The following is a 23,771-nucleotide window of genomic DNA, read 5'->3' as shown; positions in this document are numbered from 1 at the left end:
TGCACTTCCCAGTATCTTCAATTCAATGTTCCCACGGAACCAGTCTTTTCAGATTATCCCACTAGACAATCTAATGAGTTTCATTTACCCCTCCTGAGAACTTTATTGGCTCAGAATACATTTATGTACACCGGTCCTAGATTTTGGAACTCACTGAGCTGTGAAATAAAAAATTCCCCATCTTTGTATTCTTTTAAGCGTAAGTTGAAATTTTTTTTTATTAAATCCTCCCTGATATGTTTTTTTTCCCCTTAGCTATAGGTTTCGTTAACCTCAGGGTTCATCATCCACCCACCAATCATTCAATCACTGAATTCATTATTACGTAAAGAAGTAACCATCTCAATCCTTGCTCAGCTGCATGCAGCACCAACTCTATGAAGCACATTATCTACCATCCCCTGTCCCATTTCCCTTGTTAAGCGTGTAGGCATTCTCTCATTCTCTCTTTTTTTTCTTTCGTTCCTTCCATACTTTTCATCTGTTCTGGCAAGTTGTGTCATGTTGTTGTGTTTCTTCTGTTTTGTCCCGTCCTGTCGTTTATCATATTTGTCACAAGTGTTTGTAAATAAGTAATTTATAAGTTTTATGAGTGGTTCACAATCTACAAGCTTTGCTTTTTTTAGTGGCCCTCTCTATTCTTTCTTTCTTTTTTTTCAACTGAAGCATGACTTTGTATCATTATCTTCTTCTTCTTTTGCCAGAATGCGCTCTTATGTTTATTGATACCATTTATTAATTGCAAAGGCAAATGTTCTTTGTTTATGATGTAAAACCTGATTTATCTTGTGTTATGTTTTTGTTGAAAAAGAAAAAAAAAGAAGAATGAAAATAAATGAATTGAATTGAATCGAATTGAATGTGCTGTTTTCACCCAATGTCGAACTCATGGGCGGAATGACTCGTAGGCTGTAAGACTCATGGACCTTTTTTTCAATGTCGAACTCGTGAGTTGTATGACTCATGGGTGTCTGTCTCGTCGGATTACCCCGTTTTTGCGAGTTGTAAATGACAAAATAGGACTTCAAAGTCTATCAAGAGACGTGAAAGAGAAACTACTCTGAATACACATGCGAATTCAGTGAATGCAGACAGTTTACTAGAACGCAGCCTTCGATTTTGAACACATTTGTACTGATCGTTCAAAAAAAAATAATATTGACAGTGCTGGTGTTCAAAGACGTACTTCATTATATCAGGGGATATTCTGGAACCAGAACCTGTTCTTGTATGAATTCATGTCTTTCATTAACTATTGTTACATATGACAGGGAACAACATGTATGCAGGTGTATCCTAGGGGACATTCTGGCACTAGAACCTTATTTCGTACAAACATTTCGTTTTTCATGAACTTTTGTTTCTCCTAGCAGGGAACATACTGGACATGACATGTGTCAGTTTCAACGCAACCTACGATCCCCATCAACCAGCATCATTTGCCGCTATTCTGAGCGGTGCTGACACGACAAGTACATTGACCTTTCAGAGGTCAATAAACTTGACCACGGGGTCAGATGTGACAAGCTGGTGTTCTTACAGTGATGATGTCTCCTCGTGTCAGTTACCATCGGATTCATATATCGAAAGCTACCTCACCTCTTCGGCAAAGGTCACCTTACCTGTTGATAATGGAGACAACTTCGGGGCTTACTCATGTCGAGCTGAACGGTATAATTGGACAACATCCGCTACGACTCTGTTAATACGTTCGGACGGTAAACTATTCTATCCCTTTGTATTTACGATGGTCAGTTTTCCCTCCTATCATCGGTAGGCAACAAAAAGGACAAAATGTCCTGTAGCAACTAAAGATCTCTAGCTTGCAAAGTCATATTGAGTCTTTAAGCCCTTGAAGTCCGTGAGTTCTTAAAGTCATCAAAGTCGCCGTAATTTTCGAGAAATTGATAAAAAAAAAATGTTAAAAGAGCAAAATCATCGTAGATGCTGCCGTTGGGATAAAGCATGGAAATATCTGTTTTCTTTTTCTTCTTCTTCTTCTTCTTCTTCTTCTTCTTCTTCTTCGTGTGTGGCTATAAGCCGATATGGACAACAGAAAGGACAGTTTCAAAAGCGTCTTCTGTACTCAGTTGTGAAATAATTATTTCCATACTTAACTTTGCAACCACGCAATCTTGCACTTTATCCATTATATTCCCATCTATCGAAGTTCCTGTGTTCACAGATGTAACTTGAACGTCATTGTGTTTGTCACTGCTTAAGGGTGCCTACATATCATGATTCCTTCAGTTAATGGTATATTTTGCTTTGGATGCCACGTACATAGAGACCGTGACGTTTTTACTCTTTTTGATTCACATGCTTAATAGGCATTTAAGTACTAGATGAATGGCGTGCCTTTAACCAGGGATGTGAAAAAAAACGAAACAACACGGGAAGTTTAATTTAATTGAGATCTTTCACCCTAAGTATACTGTTGAGTCCAATGATCCTCTCCTCCCAAGGGTGTCCTATTCCTCATGATGGAGCAGATCATAAACAAATGTCTCGTTGAAGCGTACACTTGACCGGGGGAGGGGGGTAATTTTGCTTTTGACTTTTCATTAGTAAAGTGTAATGACCGGCCTTGTGGCACTTCAGTTTTGCAACCAAGTTCGAGTAAAATCAACGCATTTCAAGTTCAAGTTGCTTTATTCCATCTCCAACAAATTGATGATACAATGCATTTCTTGTGTCATTCTTCTCTTTTTGTGTGTGTGTGTGTGTGTAGTTGGAAGGCATGTCGATGTCATAATTTGCCCGTAAAATGAAATTGAGAGATTTTTTTTGTATTTCATCCAGTCTTGAATGATAAACTTATTGGGTACCTTCTTGTCCACATCTTATTAATGCACAGCCAATTTCACCCCCGATAAATTGACGGTAACTGCCAGTATTGACGAAGAAGTACGTCTCGTCATGAACGCTGGGACAGGAGCTGGTGCAGGCTCACCAGTCTGGATGCTCAACGGTCAAACAGACCTTTCCGCTTCCGTGTCATCTGACGAACTGTACATCAGCAGGGCAAGCGAGTCCATGGCTGGAGTACATCACTACTACTACAGCAACATGCCTCATAGAGGTGGAATCATTAGACTGATAGTTCGAGGTAAATAGGCATACAATCATACTTTAAAAAGAGAGAAAACGCTGCAGAAGTCACAAAAACCATGATTCCGGTCACAACCCCCAAAATCAGCCTGCTCCGTGACCGGTCGGATTCTAATTTTTGGTCGGGCATCAACCAGTGACTGACTAGGCACAACTGATTTCTAGGTTATCGGTTAGTCTCTACGCCAACGTGTCCGCGGCGACCGACCAGTTTTCACCCCCAGGTGAAAAAAAGCAAAAGAAAAAAAAAAACACTCTTGGTGTCCGAGGGGCAACCTCCAGGCACCGACCTAATCCAGCGGTCGCTGGCGAGCGATATTGGGGACAAGTAAAAATAAAATGATAGAAGAAAACGGAGGGACCAGATGAGGAAGAGGAGCCAGGGCACTATGGAAGAGGTAGGGGAGGGATACAGAGAGGCATGGAAACTTAATCAACATCTCTCCTTGAAAGAAGAAACATGTAGCTGCAAGTTTCTCTTCCCACCTCCCTGATCTGACATTTTCAGGTAGCCCACACAGAATAGGACTCGGCTATCAACATGGGGGACAGGGAAGACACTGACAACTACTTTGGAGCTGATGAGATGAAAGCTAAAAATTTAGGGTTGTTATGTAGACATAGTAACGTATTGTTATTCAAAATTTAGTTTGGCCTATTGAATGAAATTGTAATTTATGAAAAAAGTCGCTGAGAAAAATAACATAAACTTAGGAATAAAAATACAGTAAAAATAAAGTAACAAGCACCGATATTTTGGAATATTCTAAAATAGGAATGATTACATTCTTTTCAACTTGGATTTCCTCCTTTCATTTAATTTCCTAATTTCTACCTGTTAGTTATCCTTGGTTTCAAATAGCTGAGGTGTAATTAAATCATTTTCTTTTAGTTTTAATTTCATTAATCAATCAATAATTAAGCTTCTACACTCAGCAAAAAAAAAAATAAATAAACATATTTCAAGTTCACATTCCTCATAGAATGTATGGCTTAAAGGTAATGTTTTGTATTAGTAGAGCAGATAAGCCCTCAAAATCACGTGAATTGTGCAAAATTTGACTAAAGCATGAAACTTTCACCAGTGTTAGTTCATACCATAAGATTTATTTTAAGATCGGGAGGTAAGTCTGATTTGACCTCTGATGACCTCCAGAGGTCAATGTACTTTAGATATCAGAAAATCGATGTTTCTAGACACTTGCGAGTGATACATGTGGTTATGTTGCACTAAACATGCATTTATACCACAGAGAAATCATTTCCAGATTCAACAGAGCACTGACAGGTTTTTACCCTTGACCTCTGATGACCTCCAGAGGTCAATGAACTTTAAATATCAAAACATCGATGTTTTTAGACATTTGTGAATGATATATGTGGTTATGATTCACTAAACATGCATCTATACTTCACGGAAACCATTTTCTGATTCCACAGAGCATTGACAGGTTTTAACCTTTGACCTCTGATGACCTTTGGAGGTCAATGACCTCAAAATATTATATTGATCTGTGATGTCATTGGTTAATGGTAACCATTGTTAAGATGTACAAAACAAGCATAACTGTCTTACAATGAAATTGTCTTCATATTCTAAAGAGCAGACAGGTTTCTACCTTTGACCTCTGATGACCTTGAGAGGTCAACGACTTCAGAATATCAGAATATTGAAGTATGACATCATTGGTGAAAGGTCAAACATGGTAAAGATGTACAAAACAAGCATACCTGTGTACAATGACATCGTCTTCATATTCCAAGGCACACAGACGAGTTTCTGCCTTTGACCTCTGATGATCTCGAGAGGTCAATGACCTCAAAGTATCAGAATAGTTTGGCATCATCAATGGTAAACATGATGATGTTCTAGAGAGCACTCGTAGGCCCTGCTTATTAACGAGCCATTACCGTTCACCTATGAAAATCACATAAGGTCAAATACCTCGAATGAAATGTGAAGATGTTAATATTAATATTGCGATAGTTAATAGTTAATAATTGTTTATAATGTAGGGCTTACAAACCATGCATTTCTGTTACCAAAAAAGTGGCTACTCATTCCGCAGAACTTTTCAGGTAATTATCTAAGTGGGGTATGTGCACAGAACAAGGGGTGTCGATCTGTTTTCACGTGGGGGGGGGGGACTTGGAAAATATGTAAAAGCATAAGTTCATGGTGCAAAGGAATGAAGCGGAGGTGGAGGGGGAGGATGTGGGTGGGGGATTGGATTTTTGCAGGTTTAGACCTGAAATCAGTATTTCAGTGTAGCTCTTGTTTAATGTGTGCGTCAGCACTTATACGGAAGTTGATGGGGTGTGGGCGCATCTCACCTACCCTCCTCCCAAAGACGATTTGTTTTTTTGTTTTGTTTTGTTTTTTTTTTAAGAATCTGATGAATACGTTTTGGGGAATATTTGGAAAATTATGGATCACCAAGGTGTACCAAGTCTATATGGATGGGAACCCAGCAAGCGCAGCGTTGGCGAGGGTAGGGTATTCCACTCCCATTCGAGAGAGCTCTTGTATTTTGAGAAATGAGATTCAACGGCCTGGCACACAGGCACTTTTGAAGAAATACCTCGAAATTTGTATCAAAAAGGTGTAGTAAGTCAGCTATCTATGGAGGGAGACCAATCGACAGAAGGATGTGGGTGGAGGTATCCCCCTCCCACATTATGGAGCTTTTGCATTCTTTTGTTTGCAATTCAATGATCTCGTGCCACTCTTGGTTGAACTACCATTTTGAAAAAAGTCCATACCCAAATGTGTAGCCATAATCAATGCATGGAGGAGAGGTTATTACAGCGAGAGGAGGGTATTAAAAAGGGGCTGTCCCCCAATCCTTCCCATGCGAGGGAGCCTTTGCAGTAAGAATAGAAATGAAAAAAAAATCTAGTTTACAAATTTATGATGGAATATTTGGGAAATTATCAGTAAAAGGAGTGTACCAAATCTAAGGGTAGAAACCGAGGAGGGATTGTTAATTGAAAGATAAACTACCCCCTCCAACAAGAGGGATTTTCTTTAATATGTCGGAACAGAAATTAAAGATCTAGTACATACTTTGTGATGATATAGAACAACAAGGAAAAGTAGAAATTACGCGGTGCGTAATATATGTCCCCGCCGGAAGTAGCATTTAGTAGCAAAATGTACAATATAGGTAAAAAGATCAAGGTCAAAGGTCAAAGAAGTCAAAGGTCAAAATTCTATGTAGAAGTTTTGAAGCCCTCACCTAGTGCCATCACATAAAGCAAACGGAATCGAAATCGGGTTAGAAATGGCGAAGGAGTAGCATTTTGTAGCCAATGTACAATATAGGTAAAAAATCAAGGTCAAAGGTCAAAGAAGTCAAAGGACAAAATTCTGTGTAGAAGTTTTGAAGCCCTCACCTAGTGCCATCACATAAAGCAAACGGAATCGAAATCGGGTTAGAAATGGCGAAGGAGTAGCATTTAATAGCAAAATGTACAATACAGGTCAAAAATCAAGGTCAGAGGTCAAAGAAGTCAAAGGTCAAAATTCTGTGTAGAAGTTTTGAAGCCCTCACCAAGTGCCATCACTTAAAGCAAACGGAATTGAAATCGGGTTACAAATGGCGAAGGAGTAGCATTTTGTAGCAAAATGTACAATTTAGGTCAAAAATCAAGGTCAAAGGTCAAAGAAGTCAAAGGTCAAAATTCTGTGTAGAAGTTTTGAAGCCCTCACCTAGTGCCATCATATAAAGCAAACGGAATCGAAATCGGGTTAGAAATGGCGAAGGAGTAGCATTTTGTAGCCAATGTACAATATAGGCAAAAAATCAAGGTCAAAGGTCAAAGAAGTCAAAGGTCAAAATTCTGTGTAGAAGTTTGAAGCCCTCACCTAGTGCCCTCATATAAAGCAAACGGAATCAAAATCGGGTTAGAAATGGCGAAGGAGTAGCATTTTGAAGCAAAATGTACAATATAGGTCAAAGGTCAAGGTCAAAGGTCACAACTGAAATTCTTTATAGAAGTTTCAAAGCTCCCATGTAGTGCTATCATATAAAGCAAACAGAATCAAAATCGGGTTAGAAATGGCGAAGGAGTAGCATTTTGAACATTTTGATCACACACGGACGCACGGACGGACGCACGGACGGACACACGGACGCACGGACGCACGGACGGACACACGGACACACGGACACACACACGTACGGAGCCCGTTTCATAGTCCCCTGCTCGAACTCGTTCGGCGGGGACAAAAATGGGACAAAAGCACTGAGCGTATATGGAAGGGGACATAACGAATGACAGTGTGGGGGAGGGGGTATGCAAAGGAGATTCTGCCTTTTAATCTGGTGCATATAGCTGAAATATTCAGTGACAATTCATTTTCTGTCAAAAAAGTGAAGAAAAAAAAAATCTCCACCTCAGGAAATACTTGGAGGCAAAGTTCTATGTCCCCACCATTCCCCCTCCCATATTTTCTCGGGAGGCGGGGCAAATGCCTCTTGCCCTCCAAAATGAACAATCGTGCATATATAGGAAAGCCTTTTCATCTTTGAAATTCAAATAAAAATATCTCTTAAAAACATTTTTCATAGAATAAGGGAAATTATCATTCCCCAAAGTATGTTATATCTGTGGAAGGAACCAAGCAGGGGGAAGGAGTCTATTGAAAGGAGATATCCCCTCTCACAGAAGGGAGATTTTGCATTTCAGAATCAAATTTTAACAATCCGATGCACACCTAAAGTGAAAAACTTGGGCAGTTTTCTGTCTATAAAGCAAAAAGCAAAAAACAACAACAAAAACTAACAACAACAAAACATAGTCCACATCTCAGAATTTAATGGGGTGGGGGTCAACTATCCCTGCCACCACCCCTCCTCCAAACTGATGCCCTGGTATGTGCATGTGTTTTATTCCACTTGTTGAAAAGAAGAGAGAGTTTTACGAAACAATATTGTTCAGTGGTCGCTATCCCAGTCAAGTAAATTGTTTATCAATAAGGTGATTTCCTTCACCTGTATACCTTAAGATGATGTAGGACTGGTATTTGCCTTGCACGTTATTACATCTATTTCTTTTTTAGTATTCTCGCTTATATTTTGATGTGAAAGTTGTTTACTTTGCCACGATTGTATTTGTACATAGAAAAAATAACCCCAAGACTGAAAATGAAACTGATACAATATTTAATGATTGACATGATGCACATATGTGAGCAATTCAAAAGGCGTGTACTCATTTGACATGAACATTAGCGATGATCCTCTGACCTCTGGAGGATATTGAAAGATATGCATCAAAATGTAAGAAAATTGATGTCTGGGGCCTGTCTTATAAAGACTTGTCATAGAAATCAATCACAAGTTTTGTGTGTGCTGCAATGCAAGTTGCGATTGATTTGGGAACTTGTGATCGATTTGAAGGCTTTATAAGACGGGGCCCTGGTCTCATTTGTTTGTAAGGCCAGCTGCTTATGAAATAATAATAATATTAAAAAATGCATTTTGTGTGTGTGTGTGTGTGTGTCCAAAATTGTATGCAGAGTATTCCACACACAGTTCAATTTTGACTTCCATCTAGGACAATGAGCGGTTACTTTTTTCTCAACTACACTGTAATATCAAAATCTATTGAAAAAACACGGTGGTGGCTGGGTCTAACACATTATCATTCCATTTCGTTGGAGATCCATGCGGGATGGTCAAAACAAACATAAAAAACAGATATCTCAGACCTAATTGTTATAACAAAGCATCATATCCTCATATACCCAACCCAACCCTCTATGCCCAGACAATGTAAACCACCCCATGGACTTACTTGGAGCTTTAGAATATCCTTTGTCAACAGAGAGAGACATCCAAACCTTTGCAGTGCCGACTAAGATCTGCCATGGAACTGATTGGTATTGGCTCTGCATCATTGACAGCAGATCTCGTTTCCTATTCTCCTTCTTCTTCTTCTTCTTCTTCTTCATTGTACTGTGTAATCTTGTAATCTGCCATGGAGCCTTTTCTTAATTGGTTAAAGAAGGTATCCAAAGAGCTATATGAAGCAAAAAACAACAAACAAATGCAAAAAAAAAAAAGAGAGACATATGTATCTTTAATAACAGAGCTGAATATTGCGTATCTCTCTCCTGAAGTGTTTCAAAGAGATACAAGAGACAGTGGCCTAGAGTAGCGGCCACCTTTTTTGGGAGTAGGCCTACTTTGTGTTCTTGCAAGTGATGCCTGACATTTTGGTCATTGGCCCTTTTTGAAGAATGCAGCAATAGAGCCACAACTTCCTGCGGAGTGGATATTGTGGGGTTCTTGCTGCAGAACATCATCGCTGAATTTGCCTGTGCTGTACTTTCTTACAGGGATTGCCATTGTAGTTTTGTTTTGTTTTGTTTTGTTTTGTTTTTCAAGTGTGGCTGTAACACTGCTTGTTTTGCATATGATGGTCATTGCAGCTAAAGAGTGCATATCTTCTCTGGATCATTCCAAACTTCATGATGTTTCACCTGGGTGAATGGATCCCAGATGATGCATGCATATTCCAGGACAGTCCTGAGCGGCATGGAGTAGCAACACACCTGAACTTTATGATACTCGTATCTTCGTCTGGAGAGAGTCTTTGGTTGAAGTATAACCTTTTTAAGCTGCTGTGGCGATTTGATTCCAGCTGAGCCTCCTATTGGAACTCCAAAATATTTTGCACAATCCGCTTTCTCCATGGTTTGCCATGAATGCTTATCTATTCCCTGGGTGGGTCTCGAATGGCAATAGCTAGTTGCAATACACAGGATTGCTTCATGTGGAATGCATGTTGGGCCTCACAGTATGTCGAAGTTTTCAAGATGGTTCATGATGTCGCAGCTGTGGACTGTATACTCCAGGACCATGAGTCATTCATCGCAGTCATACTCTAACAACCCACCAGCTTTACACTGGCCAATACAAGCCCACCAGCTGGAAACTATGCAAATATTGCCCATGAGCTTGACACTTAGGCAAACCAGTCCCATAATGAGTCCGACAAATGGGGGAAAAGATCTATGAGACTTACACTGGATAGATTAAACACTCTGTATATCAGTCTCGTGGGCCTTGTTTTCCTCGAGTGTCGAAATAATGGCCATATTTGCCTATATTTGCTAGTCTACATAACTAACCCAAACATAACAGTTATATTTGAGGTCACTGCCATCACTCAAGAAACTTAAGCTTTATTTCTGAAGTAATTGACCTCACATTTCAGAGACCTGTTACTATAAACCAATGCTCCTGTGGAATATGCATACATACTTTGATCAAAACGTCAATGCGTGATTTGTACATGATTAAGCATTTACGATTACACCAATGAAGCCAAACATCAATACAGGTAAGCCTACACATGTGACCTCAGTGACCTCTCATTGTCCTGAGAGGTCAAAGTTGGATGTAATGCACAGGCTAATGACCAATGTTCCATGGAATGACAAGATTCTTCTATTATAGCATAAATGATTGTACATCTGGTATTACAAAGTTGACCATTGACTAAGCATAGAATATCAATATTCTGATATTTTGAAGTCATTGACCTGTCACCTTCCTTAGAGGTCAAAGGTAGAGACACGTAATTTCTCTTGCTCTGTGGAATAGGAAAACAATTCAATCGTAATACAAAGGAATATAACATCTAAATCATGTTTGTCATCAACCAATTGCACCAAATATCAATGTTCTGACGTTTTGACGTCATTGGCCTCATCATAGGTCATCTGAGGTCATCAGAGGTCAAAGGTAGAAATCTCACTCGAAAGGCTCAGTGGAACATTGAGGCAATTCCTCTTACAAAAATTAGTTTTTAGTACATAATTATCGTGTTTCAGTTATGAGTGACACATTAAAATATCAATTTTCTGACATTTTGAGGTCATTGACCTCTGGAGGTCATCAGAGGTCAAAGACAGAAACCTGTCAGGGCTCTGTGGAATATAAAGACAATTTCACTGTGACAAAAATTAAGTTTTAGTACATCATTACTGTGTTTTATCATTAACCAATAATGCAAAATATCAATTTTCTGACATTTTGAGGTCATTGACCTCTGGAGGTCATCAGAGGTCAAAGGTAGAAACCTGTCAGGGCTCTGTGGAACATAAAGACAATTTCACTGTGACAAAAATTAAGTTTTAGTACATCATTACTGTGTTTGTCATTAACCAATGACGCAAAATATCAATTTTCTTAGATTTTGAGGTCATTGACCTCTAGAGGTCATCAGAGGTCAATTCAGACTTACCTCCCGATCTTAAAATTAATCTTATAGCATGTACTAGCAATGGTGAAAGTTTCATGCTTTAGTCAAATTTTGCACAATTCTTCGGCTTATCTGCTCTACTATATATAATCTTAAAGGTTATTTGATTGGCAATCATTAATAAGGGAAATTGTATGCATGAGTGAACAAATTAGACTCTTTCTTCTACAAAACAGGCAAAAATTCACCTAAGAAACACAAATAACATCCCCCAAATAAAAACAGCAACAAAAACTATGATCTCGTCAATGTCATTGTAACCATCAAACGTAAATAAAGGATAAAAGATGATTTAGAAAAAGTGAAGAATCCTCCGTCAAATTTCATTTCAAATAAAATTAAAGACGAAGCAACATCAACAAAAATGGTGGAAATTTCAAATGTTACTGCAAACAAAGATAATTGAAAATTTGGTCCTTGAAGTTCTCTTCTGAATTCTTAGATCCTAAATTAAAAGAATGGAATGAAAAACAAAAGAATCTGTCTATCATTTGAGTTTGTGTTGACAGAAAATTCCTATTTCCTCCATTTAGTCTCCCCCTTAGTTTTTGTTTGAGGTCATAAAGAGGTACAATGGAATGAAAAATTATTTTTGCCATGTCATTTATGTCTGTAATTCTTTTAAATTAGCCTTTTGTCATCATTGCTGTCTTGAATGTTATTTTCAAAGAAATGAAAAATGTCGATTTTCTGCAAATTTTACTTGTGTACCTGGGAGGACAAAAACGAATAGGTACACTCATGTGCAAAGTCTGCCTTTGTACCCTACCAGGGTGACAGCCAATTAAATTATCTTTAGAATGGCATAATATGCTACAATGATTTTTATCAAAGTCTAATATGGGAAATATGAACTTGAAAAGGTCTTTACTTTTTTGTTGGATGAATATAGCACATACAACAAACCAATGTTCCATATTATGCGCTTTACAATGTCTCTTACCATTTTACAATATTACCACAAAAGCATATTTGGCAAATGACACTAAACAAAAGAAAACAAAAATTAATGCAACCTTACAACACAAAACATAATCTGTACGCATTAACATACCTACCCTAACTTACAAAAAAAAAAAGAAAACCTTTTTTTTTTCAAATTATAAAGCTTTATGGCAAATTGAATTCCATTTTGAGAATAGTGAGGTTAAAGGAAATTAATTTGCATAGAGGCTTTCATGTATTCCTGTTTTCACAAAAATACTGGGCTTGAGAACCTCGCTGTCGTGGTCGTTGAGGTAGAATCAAGAGTATCGTATACCTCGTTGTGCTGTCAGATAGAAAGCAAAAGCGTTGTTGTTTATGGTCCAGTCACATAGATATATACCCAGGTAGCTCGTAAGAAATTTCCGGCACAGAGCTGCCGCCGTGCCGCCGCGGCGCGACCGTTATCCTATGAGACATCGGCAGATGACCCATCTATCGCCGGTCGGTCGCCGAGTGATTTCGCAAAAAAAAAAAAAAAAGCCGGTGGACGGTGGGAAATCGTCCAGTTTCCGGTGGGAAATTGCTCGATGACTGCTGGAACTCGCAAAATGCCTAAAATTGACCGGTAGCCGACGGAAAATCGACAGGACATCGCTCGGCAGTCGCTGGGGTTTTGCAGCCTGCTTGACGGTGCCAAAATATTAGCGGCGACCGAGCAAGCAACAAATCGGTCTTTCGCTGCTCTGAGTTGTGACCGTCCGTAGCCTTACCGTCTTCTAGTGATTCCTGCCTCTTCTAATATGCATGTCATTATGACACTGAAGAAAGTGACGTAATGAACACTCTTCTTCTTGCGTATGAGATCTGCTGCTATGCTACGTCTTGAAGGTGCCGCAGCCATTCCACAGTTGCTGGACATGGGTTGGTCAGGTTAGTGTGGGATCCTCGAGGTGGTCCGAGCTTGGTACATTCCAGCAGGATGTGGTCCGCTGTCTGCTCAGGTGCACCACACAGACAAGCTGCTGAGGAACTAAGGCCCCAGCGATGCATGTTGGCCCCGAAGCGACCTACTCCAGTGCGGAGGCGGTTCAGGGTGACCCACTCTCTACGAGGGAGATCAGCTCCTGGTGGGATGGTTATGCCAGGGGGGATGGTGAACTGTGTGGGCTTTGTCGTCACTTGCCAATCATGTTGCCATTTCTCCATAAGGTTGAAGTTGGAGGTTGCTAGTGATTTTGCATGACGGCTGAAGGGTCGACGAGAGCGTAGGCGTTGGCGGGTGAGGTTTTGGGCTCTGGTGACGCGAGCATGTAGGAGGTGTGAGGTGTCTGGAAGAGCCTTCTTCACCAGAATGGCCATGTGGTGTTCTCTACGGAGTGCTGGTGGGGCAATTCCAGAAAGGACAGGGAGGTATTTCACTGGGGTTGGTCGCAGGCAACCGTTGACTATTCTCATGGTGTCGTTGAGAGTAGCATCCAGTTTGTTGACATGGGAGCTCCTACACCATGCTGGGGCAGCATATTCTGCAGCACTATAGACGAGTGCGAGGGCACCTGTTCGGAGAGTGCTTGTGTGGGCTCCCCAGGAAGAACCAGCAAGGCGGCGTAGAAGGTTGTTCCTTGATGTCACTTTGCCACGTAGTGCCTCGATGTGCTGTTTGAAGGTGAGTTGCCTATCCAGTTTCACCCCGAGGTAAGTCGGGATGGGGTTGTTCGGGAGTGTTGAGCCATCCAGCTTGACTGTAAGCTGTCTGTGAGCTTCCTTTGTGTTCAAGGTAAAGGGTGTCGCAGTGGTTTTTGCGTAGCTCAGTCTTAGTCTCCATGTCCTCAGGTACTTGGCGAGAGCATCCATGTCATTTGACAGTGTGTTCTCAACCGTCTTCCAGTTTCTGCCAGAGTACAGGAGTGCAAGGTCATCTGCATAGGCGTACTTGGACGATGAGGTTGAGGGGAGATCACTGAGGTAGATGTTAAAGAGTGTTGGAGCCAGAACTGAGCCCTGGGGGACCCCATTTTTGAGACGGCGCAATCGGCTGACCTGCCCATCGCTTGTCTTCAGTATAAAGCTGCGGTTAGAGATGACAGTGCAGATGAACCGCACGAGATGACGGTCAGGAATAGTGCGAAGTAGCTTCAGGGTGAGACCCTGGTGCCATACCGTGTCATAAGCAGCTGTGAGGTCCACCAAGATCACGCCTGCCTTGTAGCCCTTTTCGAAGGCTTCCTCAATGTCATCGGTAAGGTTGACAATCTGATGGACAGTACTCCTGCCTCGGCGGAAGCCAGCTTGCTCGTGCGGCAGCTGTGGGTCGATGATAGGTTCCAAACGAGCTAGAAGGAGTCTTTCCAGGAGCTTGAACGGGACACAAAGGAGCGATATCGGGCGATAGTTCTTTGGGTCGTCGGTTGCCTTGTTGGGTTTGGGTATGGCAATGACTGTTGCCTTACGCCAAATCTTGGGTATGGTCGTATTTGAGAGACAGTTGGAATAAAAGCCTCTCAGCCATTTAAGACATCTTGAGCCGCAGTGGATGAAAAACTCTGGAGGGATGTTGTCTGGGCCCTGGGCCTTTCCACTCTTGAGTTGGCGGACGGCTAGCATAAGCTCCTCAATGGTGAAAGGAGTGGACAGAAATCCGTCGACTCCAGGGGCTTGCCACAGGGCAGATGTTTCTTGTTTGACATGGAGTGCCTGCTCCTTGCTGGTATCTTTGAACTTCCCGTTCTCCAGGAGTTGTTTAGCAATGGCATTTGCAGACACAGGGCATCGTGTGGGTTTTGAGCTTCTTCCTGTGAGGCGATTGAGAGTTCTCCAGGCTCGCCTGCTGGAATGGGAGAAGTCAATACCTTGTACGGTCTCCTCCCAACGCTCTCGCCGTTTCCTGTCTAAACAGTCAGTTAGTGCTGATGCCTTGTTAGCCGCATCTTCGTCTCCAGGTTGGGTGTGTAGGAAGTCTTGATAGTGGGTGGAGCACTCATCATCCCATAGTGGGATATAGCGCTTGCGGAAGCCGCGGGGGATGGTAGCTTTTGCTGAGCTAATAAGGAGATTGCAGAGAGAGGAGTATGCTTGGTCCAAATTGGCGGTTGAGAAGGGGGGAAGATTGTCAATGCCTGACTCCACACGGCTTTCGAACTTGGTCCAGTCAGCCTTCCGGAAGTTCCACCTTTTCACCGGCTTGGAAGGCATTGGTGAAATTGGACTTACCGAGATGATCAGTGAGGGCCTGTGTTGTGATTTGGGGAAATGGTCCAGGATGATGCGGGAGGGAGCTGGGCCATCTAAGTTGGTGAATGCTAGGTCTGGGTTGGATGTGGTATTCCAGCGGCCAGAGTGGAAGCTGTCTGGCTGCTTTGGATCGTACAGAAGGTGCATGCTAGATGCTGATGCCTAGTTTTCTAGAGTATCTCCATTTGGGCTCGATGACGAATAGCCCCAGGTTGTGCTGCGGCAGTTGAAGTCTCCGGCGTAAATGCACGGACTGGCAAACACTGGGATTGAGTCGGATTGGAGCTGAAAGGGAGGTGGTTTGTAGATGTTAACAATGGTGACGCCTTCGACCTCAGTGGCTGCCCATTCCAGACTCAATTCGGGAGCAGATATACCAAGCTCTCGCCATTGGGTAGAGTGTCTCACGAAGGATGCAATACCATGGATATCACTCTTTGTGTGAGCTGCAAGGACATAGCCGGGGATCTTTAGATTGGAGGTTTCTTTGGAGTGGGTCTCTTGAAGAAGGATGACAGTGACTTGATATGATTGAAGGAGGTGTTCAATGACTGAGATCTTGGACTTGGTGATACCTTCTACATTTAGTTGCAGGACTGATATCCCATCCGGCTTGACACCAACTGGTGCCTGCCCTGGAAAGGGCACGTGTTCCGGGGAAGGGGTAAGGCCAGACTGCAGCTGTCCAGAAGGCATCTTTTGCTTGGGTGTTGAAGCAGTAGTAGTAGCAGTAGTAGTAGTCTCTGGTGTCGTCATTCGCCTGTGTCAAAAGCTGGCTGTTGGCACAGTTACCAGGGCTCACCACGGGGAGGTTAGACGACTTGAGCCCCTAATGAACACTATTACCAGTGTTTGTCTATTCCGAACAAAGGTTCACTCATACCTGGTTCTACATCGTAACTGATACCATGAAAGAATGAATTAAATTTCCATAGATTAACTTCCCTGTTACACAAAAAGAGATTTACATGGGATCACATTGGTTATCTTTAATTTCCTTTTCATACTCTGAAAGCTATAATACCAATAGGTCCTACATTTTCCATAGCTTTTCTATTGGGCTTTATAAGAAAAACGCTATCATAGAAAATAGAATTCCCAGCAATCATGTAACTTTATGAGAGAAAATGTAACTGCAAATTATTATCGTCATGAAGAAAATGGATACGGGATGTTACTTTTGACTTTATGGCGTCCTCTTATCATATTCTTATTCATACTGTTATCATATTTATTTTCTAAAACCAGGATGTCTTGATAATCTTTGGGGGCCCATTTGTCAATATACCTGCCCGACGTGCTACAATGGAGGCATCTGTGACGACACTAGCGGGCGCTGTGTTTGTCCTCCAGGATTTATGGGCGATCATTGTGAAACGGGTAAGTTCATTATGTCTTTGAACACATATATGCATCCATCTTTTATCTTTATTTTATCTTTTATTTGCTTGCTTGAGTGCACCAGAGCCATCTAATTTCTTACACTGTACTTTAACAAGAAACTGATTTAGTTGCTGACGAGGCTTCGGCCGAATCAGACTGTCCAGCTATCAAAGTCACTAATAAAGCAACGCCTTCCATCCTACTAAATAATTCAACTACATAGGCTCCTATATAGTTGAGCACTGTCAGACATATTGCAGTTCACACTCTACTTACGTATATATATATATATATATATATATATATATATATATATATAATATATATATATATATAAGCCCTATGGGCGAAAATTCGTCGAATATACGTCTCTAACGTAGTTTATTTTGACCTACTGTTTTGAATCTATACTTTCTTAGGACTCCGAGCAGAAACTAATTATTGCTGTTATATTATATATATATATATATATATATATATATATATACGCAGAACACAATGCACACACACACACACACATATGTGTGTATATATAATTACACATCTACAGTATATGTATGTATATATATATATATGTGTGTGTATATATAATATATATACATACATATAACGTCTATACACATAACGTCTATACACATAACGTCTATCCAGCTGTAGAAAACACGTAAAACGCTCCCTTTGTAGAGATTAATAATTATGCATTCGACGGATGTCTTGAGTCCAGAGACATAGACGAATGTGGGCGCAATAATGACAATGTCACAGATGTAGGGCTATGTGTAATGAAAATTGTTGAAATTGTAGAAATTAGCTTTAATGCGTATCATATTTATATATATTTTATTTGATTATAATAATTGATTAAAAAATGTAAATTTGACCGTGCATCACAAAACAAATACAAAGTCGCACGCACTGATTGTGTGTCAGAGCTGAAAATAGGTGAAATGGTCAACCTAACCAATCTTGACCTTTTCATATTTTCTGAAAGAGAAAGTCTTCTTCTACATTATACTAAAGTTTGGGATCATAAAACGAAAAGGAAATTGATTTTAGCAGTTTTTCTGGAACCCGTTTTGGTATAATAGTGTGATTAGGTGTTTTTCGAAGAGTCCTCTTTTTTATTTTTTTTTTAAACCCTGTCCATGCTCATCACTTTCATCTCCAATAACTTTTAAAGAGATGACGCTACTGCTTTGAAAGTTGGCAATGATCACCAACAGAATGTGTTGATATAGCATGCACAAATTCAGCTTAATCTGATAATTCATGCATTGTTGTTGCTCTGGTGGTTATCATCCTGTGATTTGTTGCATTCATCGCACTGCTAGCGCGGCTCAGTAAAGATTAAGCGCTTGAATAGACCCTGTTCTTCAGAGCCTCTTTTCTCAGTTCACACTAAATCCAGAGTGTAGCCTTTCTTTCCAATGCAGAGTCCATTTGGATTGAGTTATATACTATTTCAAAGCTTAGAGTCTGCTCTTTCAGAATCTGACCTTCACTAAAAATTTATGTATGGCGACTTTTCGTTGGTTTTGTGGTGCAGGGTCACAACAAAGAATAAATAAATCAATTTAGTCATTTAGATAAGATCGAACCTCTCCCGAAATAGCATTTCGTTCCAAAGACAGAGAATTAGAACAACAGATTTATCAACTTGTATGTCATTTGAGTTTCACTGAAGTTCTCAACGACTATGTACATACATCAATCTTCAGTTCCCGTGAATCTGTTTTCGTAGCAGCATCTGCGAGCCTGCACCATGCAAGGCAGCTCATGTGGCAATGCGTACTTTAATAATGGTTGTCTGGCGTGCTGCTTCCAAATTAATGCAACATTTTGTACATAATTATCGCAAAGTATTCAAATTCATGAAATTCTTCCGTCGAAATGTTAACGTCGATGTAGGACAACTTGTCAATTTGTTACATCGCAAATTGCTTTTTTTTTTTTACTTTTGTACAGATTAAAAAAACAAAAACAACAACAAAAATAAAGCATGTGTTCTACCAATTGCGATTATGGCTATCATCTATCTTACGGTTCATATCATATGCTTACAAGTAATGGGCCTTTGTTTTCATGAATTCAAGTTTTCTCAACTATGGGAGAACATTTTAAGGGAGGACGCTTGTAAAACTAAATATAAAGCTAATTATGTGCTCTCAAACTTCATGACATCAAACACATCGTTGCAAGATATCAAGTCAATAACAAGTGTAACGATGTGTTTTCTTATTCGAATTGTTACAAAATAATACATTTTATTGGTAGAAAGGAACATGTAATTTTCTTTTCTCTATGTGTGCGACATTAAGTACAGCCAGTTCTTTCTTTCCATCATGTCAGGAGTTTATTCTGCCAAGCAGCCATGCAACTTTGGTCATACTGTAACAATTTAAGTCTATGTGAATGATACATGTAGTTTGAATTCACATGCTCATGACCATATGTGATCATTTCACTTACGACAGCTTGCTTGTCCGGTTATGCTGGAAAGAATTGCTCCGTTTCATGCGTGGATATGAACTCCCCTCGCACCGACTGTCAGAGGGCGCTATTCTGCCTTCCAGACCCATACGGGTGCTCTTGTGCTGCTGGCTGGTCGGGATTGGACTGCAGCTCAGGTATGAGTCATATCTGTTATGGCATTCCGCGTTTTTCGGTGCATTTCACTTGGCTTTTTGCGTCATGATTATGGATGAAAGAAATTAGTGCATTTTGCGAAGTAGTCTGATTGGTGACATAAAATCTGCTCCTTCGACAATTGCTGTTATACTTTCCCCAAGGACTTTGGATTAAGGTTAGAATTGTGATAGGGTTTTCGGTTTAGTTGTATGTGAGGATTAGGATTTGGGTCAGGGTCATGTTGTGGGTAAAATTTATGTTTGGTTCAGCGTGTAAGTAGTTCATGGGGGCAATTGTCGCAGGAGCAAACAATAATGTCATGAAACTATCTACTTTATATGCCTACTGCCCTGTGGGAACACGTTGTTTGACTCTCAGCCTAACAACGATGCAGAAAGACCTACTTTTCCGTGCTTTATTTTGAAGTAATGAATAAGCATGCTTTTAGAGGGTATTAAAGCAACTCTCTGTTTTTAATAATTATAATACTTTGTTTTGCTACTGTCCAATACTTCAGGGAGAGGGATTCGCAGTGCTTGTTATTTGGACTATAATAATGATTACATATAGTTTCTGACCTTGGCAACTCTTGTAATAGTGTATCGTTGCACTCCTGCCCTCTCTATAGGATTATTTTTTATTGAACACGTACATTGCTTCGCTGCATTTGCTGAGCTTCAGAAGATGCTTCGTAGTCATATGAGATTAATGAAACTTATCAAACAATTTTGAATTGGTTTGAAAAAAAAAAGGATGTGCTGCCGGGACGTATGGTGCGGGCTGCACCCAGACTTGCCACTGCAGTGCGTCATCCAACCAGTGTGACCCAGTGACTGGTTCCTGTGGCGGTCAAGGAGGCTGTGATACAGGCTGGTATGGTCCCCAATGTCAAGGTATGATTTTAGCTACTTTTTTTTTCCTACAGGCTTTTCCAGATGCTTGCACAAACAAACAGATCTGCAAACGATATTTCAATGCCTGAATTTTATGACAGCAATCATTTCAAAGAAATTTGTTGAGAACGATTGTCCATCTTTTTTTTTCCTTTTGTAAAAGAAAAATTAATATCATACGCAATAGATTTATGTATAGGAAACAAGCTAATTCATGACAGCTTCGTCCAGCTTCTTATCGCAACCTATATTACTGTGCACACACACACACACACACACACACACACACATACACGCATACACACACTTACCCACACACACATACACACACACAGACACACACAAACACACACACACACAAATATGTATGATATTATTTACTGTTTTGTAATGACAATGAAACAGTGATAAGTGCAGTCCGTTAGTAAATTAACGTAAGGAGAAAATTGACTCATGACAGATTTATGACACATCATTTTCGTATAGAGTTTAAAATACGAAACAGACTACTGCCATGCATGTCACGGCTAAAATTTCGCAAGAGGTTCAAAACATATGTATCTATCTACAACTGTATGTAGCATAATATTATTTAAGCAGAGTATCAACTTAATGTACCTGCAAATGCACTCGTAGAGGGCAGACCTCCACCAAGTCCATCCATTACAGTATTTGCAGGCTGGTTGCTATTCTGTTTGTGTCACTCTCAACCTTTCCTGTAAGTTTCCCCCAAATCCGTTAACAACATTTTGAGTTATCTTGCAAACAGACAAACCAACGCCCATGATCACTTAACCTCCTCCTTCCTTGACGGAAGTGGTGAATGATGAAATGCCACATGTGATGACATTCGCAAGTGGTAGTAGTTTATAAAATCTCAATTGCTTTTGACAATGACACTCTACGTGTTAAATAATTATGTGAGAATAATACTGCGTGTGGAATTCAAGGAGAATATCTGCATTTTTGTTCGCATGTGTGTGGGTGTGTGGGTGCGGGAGTGTGATTGTGTACTTTGTAAGTTTAAATCGTGCATGTCTTCTTAAGATGTTCATCGCAGATACGATCACAATTTCTCGGAGATCAACACAACGTTTACTTTATAATCTCATAAAATTAATGTGTACATAGCAGATTATTACGCATATTCAAATATTACATGCTATCATTTATTTTCTAATCACCTGTTTGTTCACGGACATTTTGCCTGTCAATTTTAGTGCACATTGTCGATATGGCGACATACAAACACTATGCTGGAGTTGAAGATACCGCAAATAATTTCTTTGGCCCATACATGATGGAAGACAAGAGCCATTTCTCAATCCAGTTTTACATTGGACGAGAGGTGGACACCGGACCGGGAGAAACTGGCAATGGAGTGACTGAAGACGCTCAAGAATGGCAGGATTCAGGTTTACCAGAAGGCACAGATGTCGTAGAATATACCGGGAGTCCATTCACCTTACGCGCGACTTTCAACAGGTTGATTGGAGGGGCTGCTAGAGCTGGGGCGTTCAAGACAGCGGTGAGCTACAAGGGAAGAACGGAAAAGGTGGTTATGATCAACGAGTACCGAGGAGGTAAGAATTAGTATTCTGTCCTTCTCTGCAGGTATTTTGTCTGTTTCCTGCGCTGACACATCAACATTGTTCGCTTGGCAGAAGAAACATTCAGTCCGAATGTTAGGTTAAAAATAAAGCTGAATACGATGGTGTGACACATGGCCATCGCAGTCACGTTTAATTACGCCTTCTTTAAGATTACGCGATCAAAAAGTATGCCCCTCTTCAAAGGATGGGTGTGCTGCTACAAAAGCGTGATTCTTTTTTTGTAACGCTTGATTTCGTTTTATTTGTTTGTTTCTTTGTTTGTTTGTTCAATTCAATTCAATTCAACTTTATTTTCACCTCCATCAAAATGAACAAAGAAATTTATGTACATTGCATATACACGGGATATTTGTGATACAGAACAGAATTTGAAAAGGTACATAAGAAAATTATGAAAATGAAAAGTAGATGTGATCACATCTTTGTTAAATACATAAAGCGTATAATACAAGTCAACTAAGGATGAGGATGGAAGTGGAGGGTCCCACTAAGAAGCAAAGCTTGTACGATTTGGTGTGGTTTTTTTTTTCGCTTTTGTTTTTGGGTGTTGTTTTTTTTACAGCAAGTGTTTCTCAGAGATGAATGCTACTGCCAAGAAATTTCTTACATAAAGTCATGGAATGAGGCTGCTTTTATCTCTTCTAAGGTTAATGTTGCTTTGGAAAAGACCAGTGTATCCCTCATTTGGACATCCAGGTGGGAGTGAACATGAAAGATTACAGCAAACTGTAAGGGTTTGCCACGATGTAAAAGTGGCATTTGTGGTAATAAAATGAAGCAAAGACAGGAAAAAGTTAATAATAGTTTCAATTAAATTACCCGAGGAATCCATTTCGGCAAGAAAATGTCAAACATTCTGTTCTTTCCTGTATTTTCTTTCCTCATAATGTGTGTATCATAGTCTGGTGTACATTGTACTGTAAAGTTAGATAGATTGATGGATTGATAGAAGGAATATTGGTTTGCTCTAGTCAAACATGAATTTAATAAAAGCAGCCCCGAAGAAATACAAATTTGAATTAAAGATTCTTTGCGTACAAACGATAGAGATGTAATTTGAATGAATTGATATAAAATTATTTAAAAAATGTAAACAAGTAGTATAATCAGTTCTAATGAAAAAAGGATCTTAGCTACGTATTGTGGTTATTGTGTGATTTTGCTATAATATTATCGGCTTGCCACACAAACTACACTGTAGGCACCTATTATTTTTTTTAAAATGGGAGGCGAGGAAAAAACAAAACGGAGTATAGTCAGATTACAAGACGACTTATGATAACAGTAAACATTTGATTTTATGAGCGGACCTATAATTCAACTAAACAAATCAATGCAATCATTATACGTAATATAACGATAATAAGATAAATACACACTGTTTGTTGTTGTTGCTGAGGAGACGAACTGAAATGATTGAAACTTAAATTCGATGTTATCAAACTGTTTGCTCAATAAGAATATGATACTGAAAAGCCCTATCATAACCAATCTTTCGTGAAGTACCTGGGGAAAATAAACTGTGTTCATTAATTTCAGTTGGAAAGTTGTTTATTATGGCAGAGCACTATTTCGGTATCTTCCCGTCCTGCATCACTTTCAACTAAATACAAAATATTTCCTCCGTAATATACGTCTATGTGATGCCATTATGGTCGTTGGGAGCTGATCAGCAAATCGTGACTGTGAGTGGTTCAAGTTTGATGCACAA

The 23,771-nt window shown here is 40.0% G+C and overlaps 1 protein-coding gene across 1 annotated transcript in view; it reads left to right on the top strand.

The window, feature by feature from the left end:
- LOC140236606 (uncharacterized) overlaps positions 1-23,771 on the top strand; it is an 89,314-nt gene that overhangs the window by 1,884 nt on the left and 63,659 nt on the right. The window contains 6 exon segments of the mRNA XM_072316529.1: positions 1,374-1,718; positions 2,858-3,109; positions 16,792-16,923; positions 19,401-19,553; positions 20,307-20,447; positions 21,668-22,030. Of these exon segments, the coding sequence (XP_072172630.1) occupies positions 1,374-1,718; positions 2,858-3,109; positions 16,792-16,923; positions 19,401-19,553; positions 20,307-20,447; positions 21,668-22,030 (1,386 nt within the window).

The sequence above is a fragment of the Diadema setosum genome, chromosome 13, assembly GCF_964275005.1.
Source record: "Diadema setosum chromosome 13, eeDiaSeto1, whole genome shotgun sequence".
In the NCBI taxonomy this organism is placed as follows: domain Eukaryota; kingdom Metazoa; phylum Echinodermata; class Echinoidea; order Diadematoida; family Diadematidae; genus Diadema; species Diadema setosum.
This window is presented reverse-complemented; position numbering and strand designations above follow the sequence as displayed.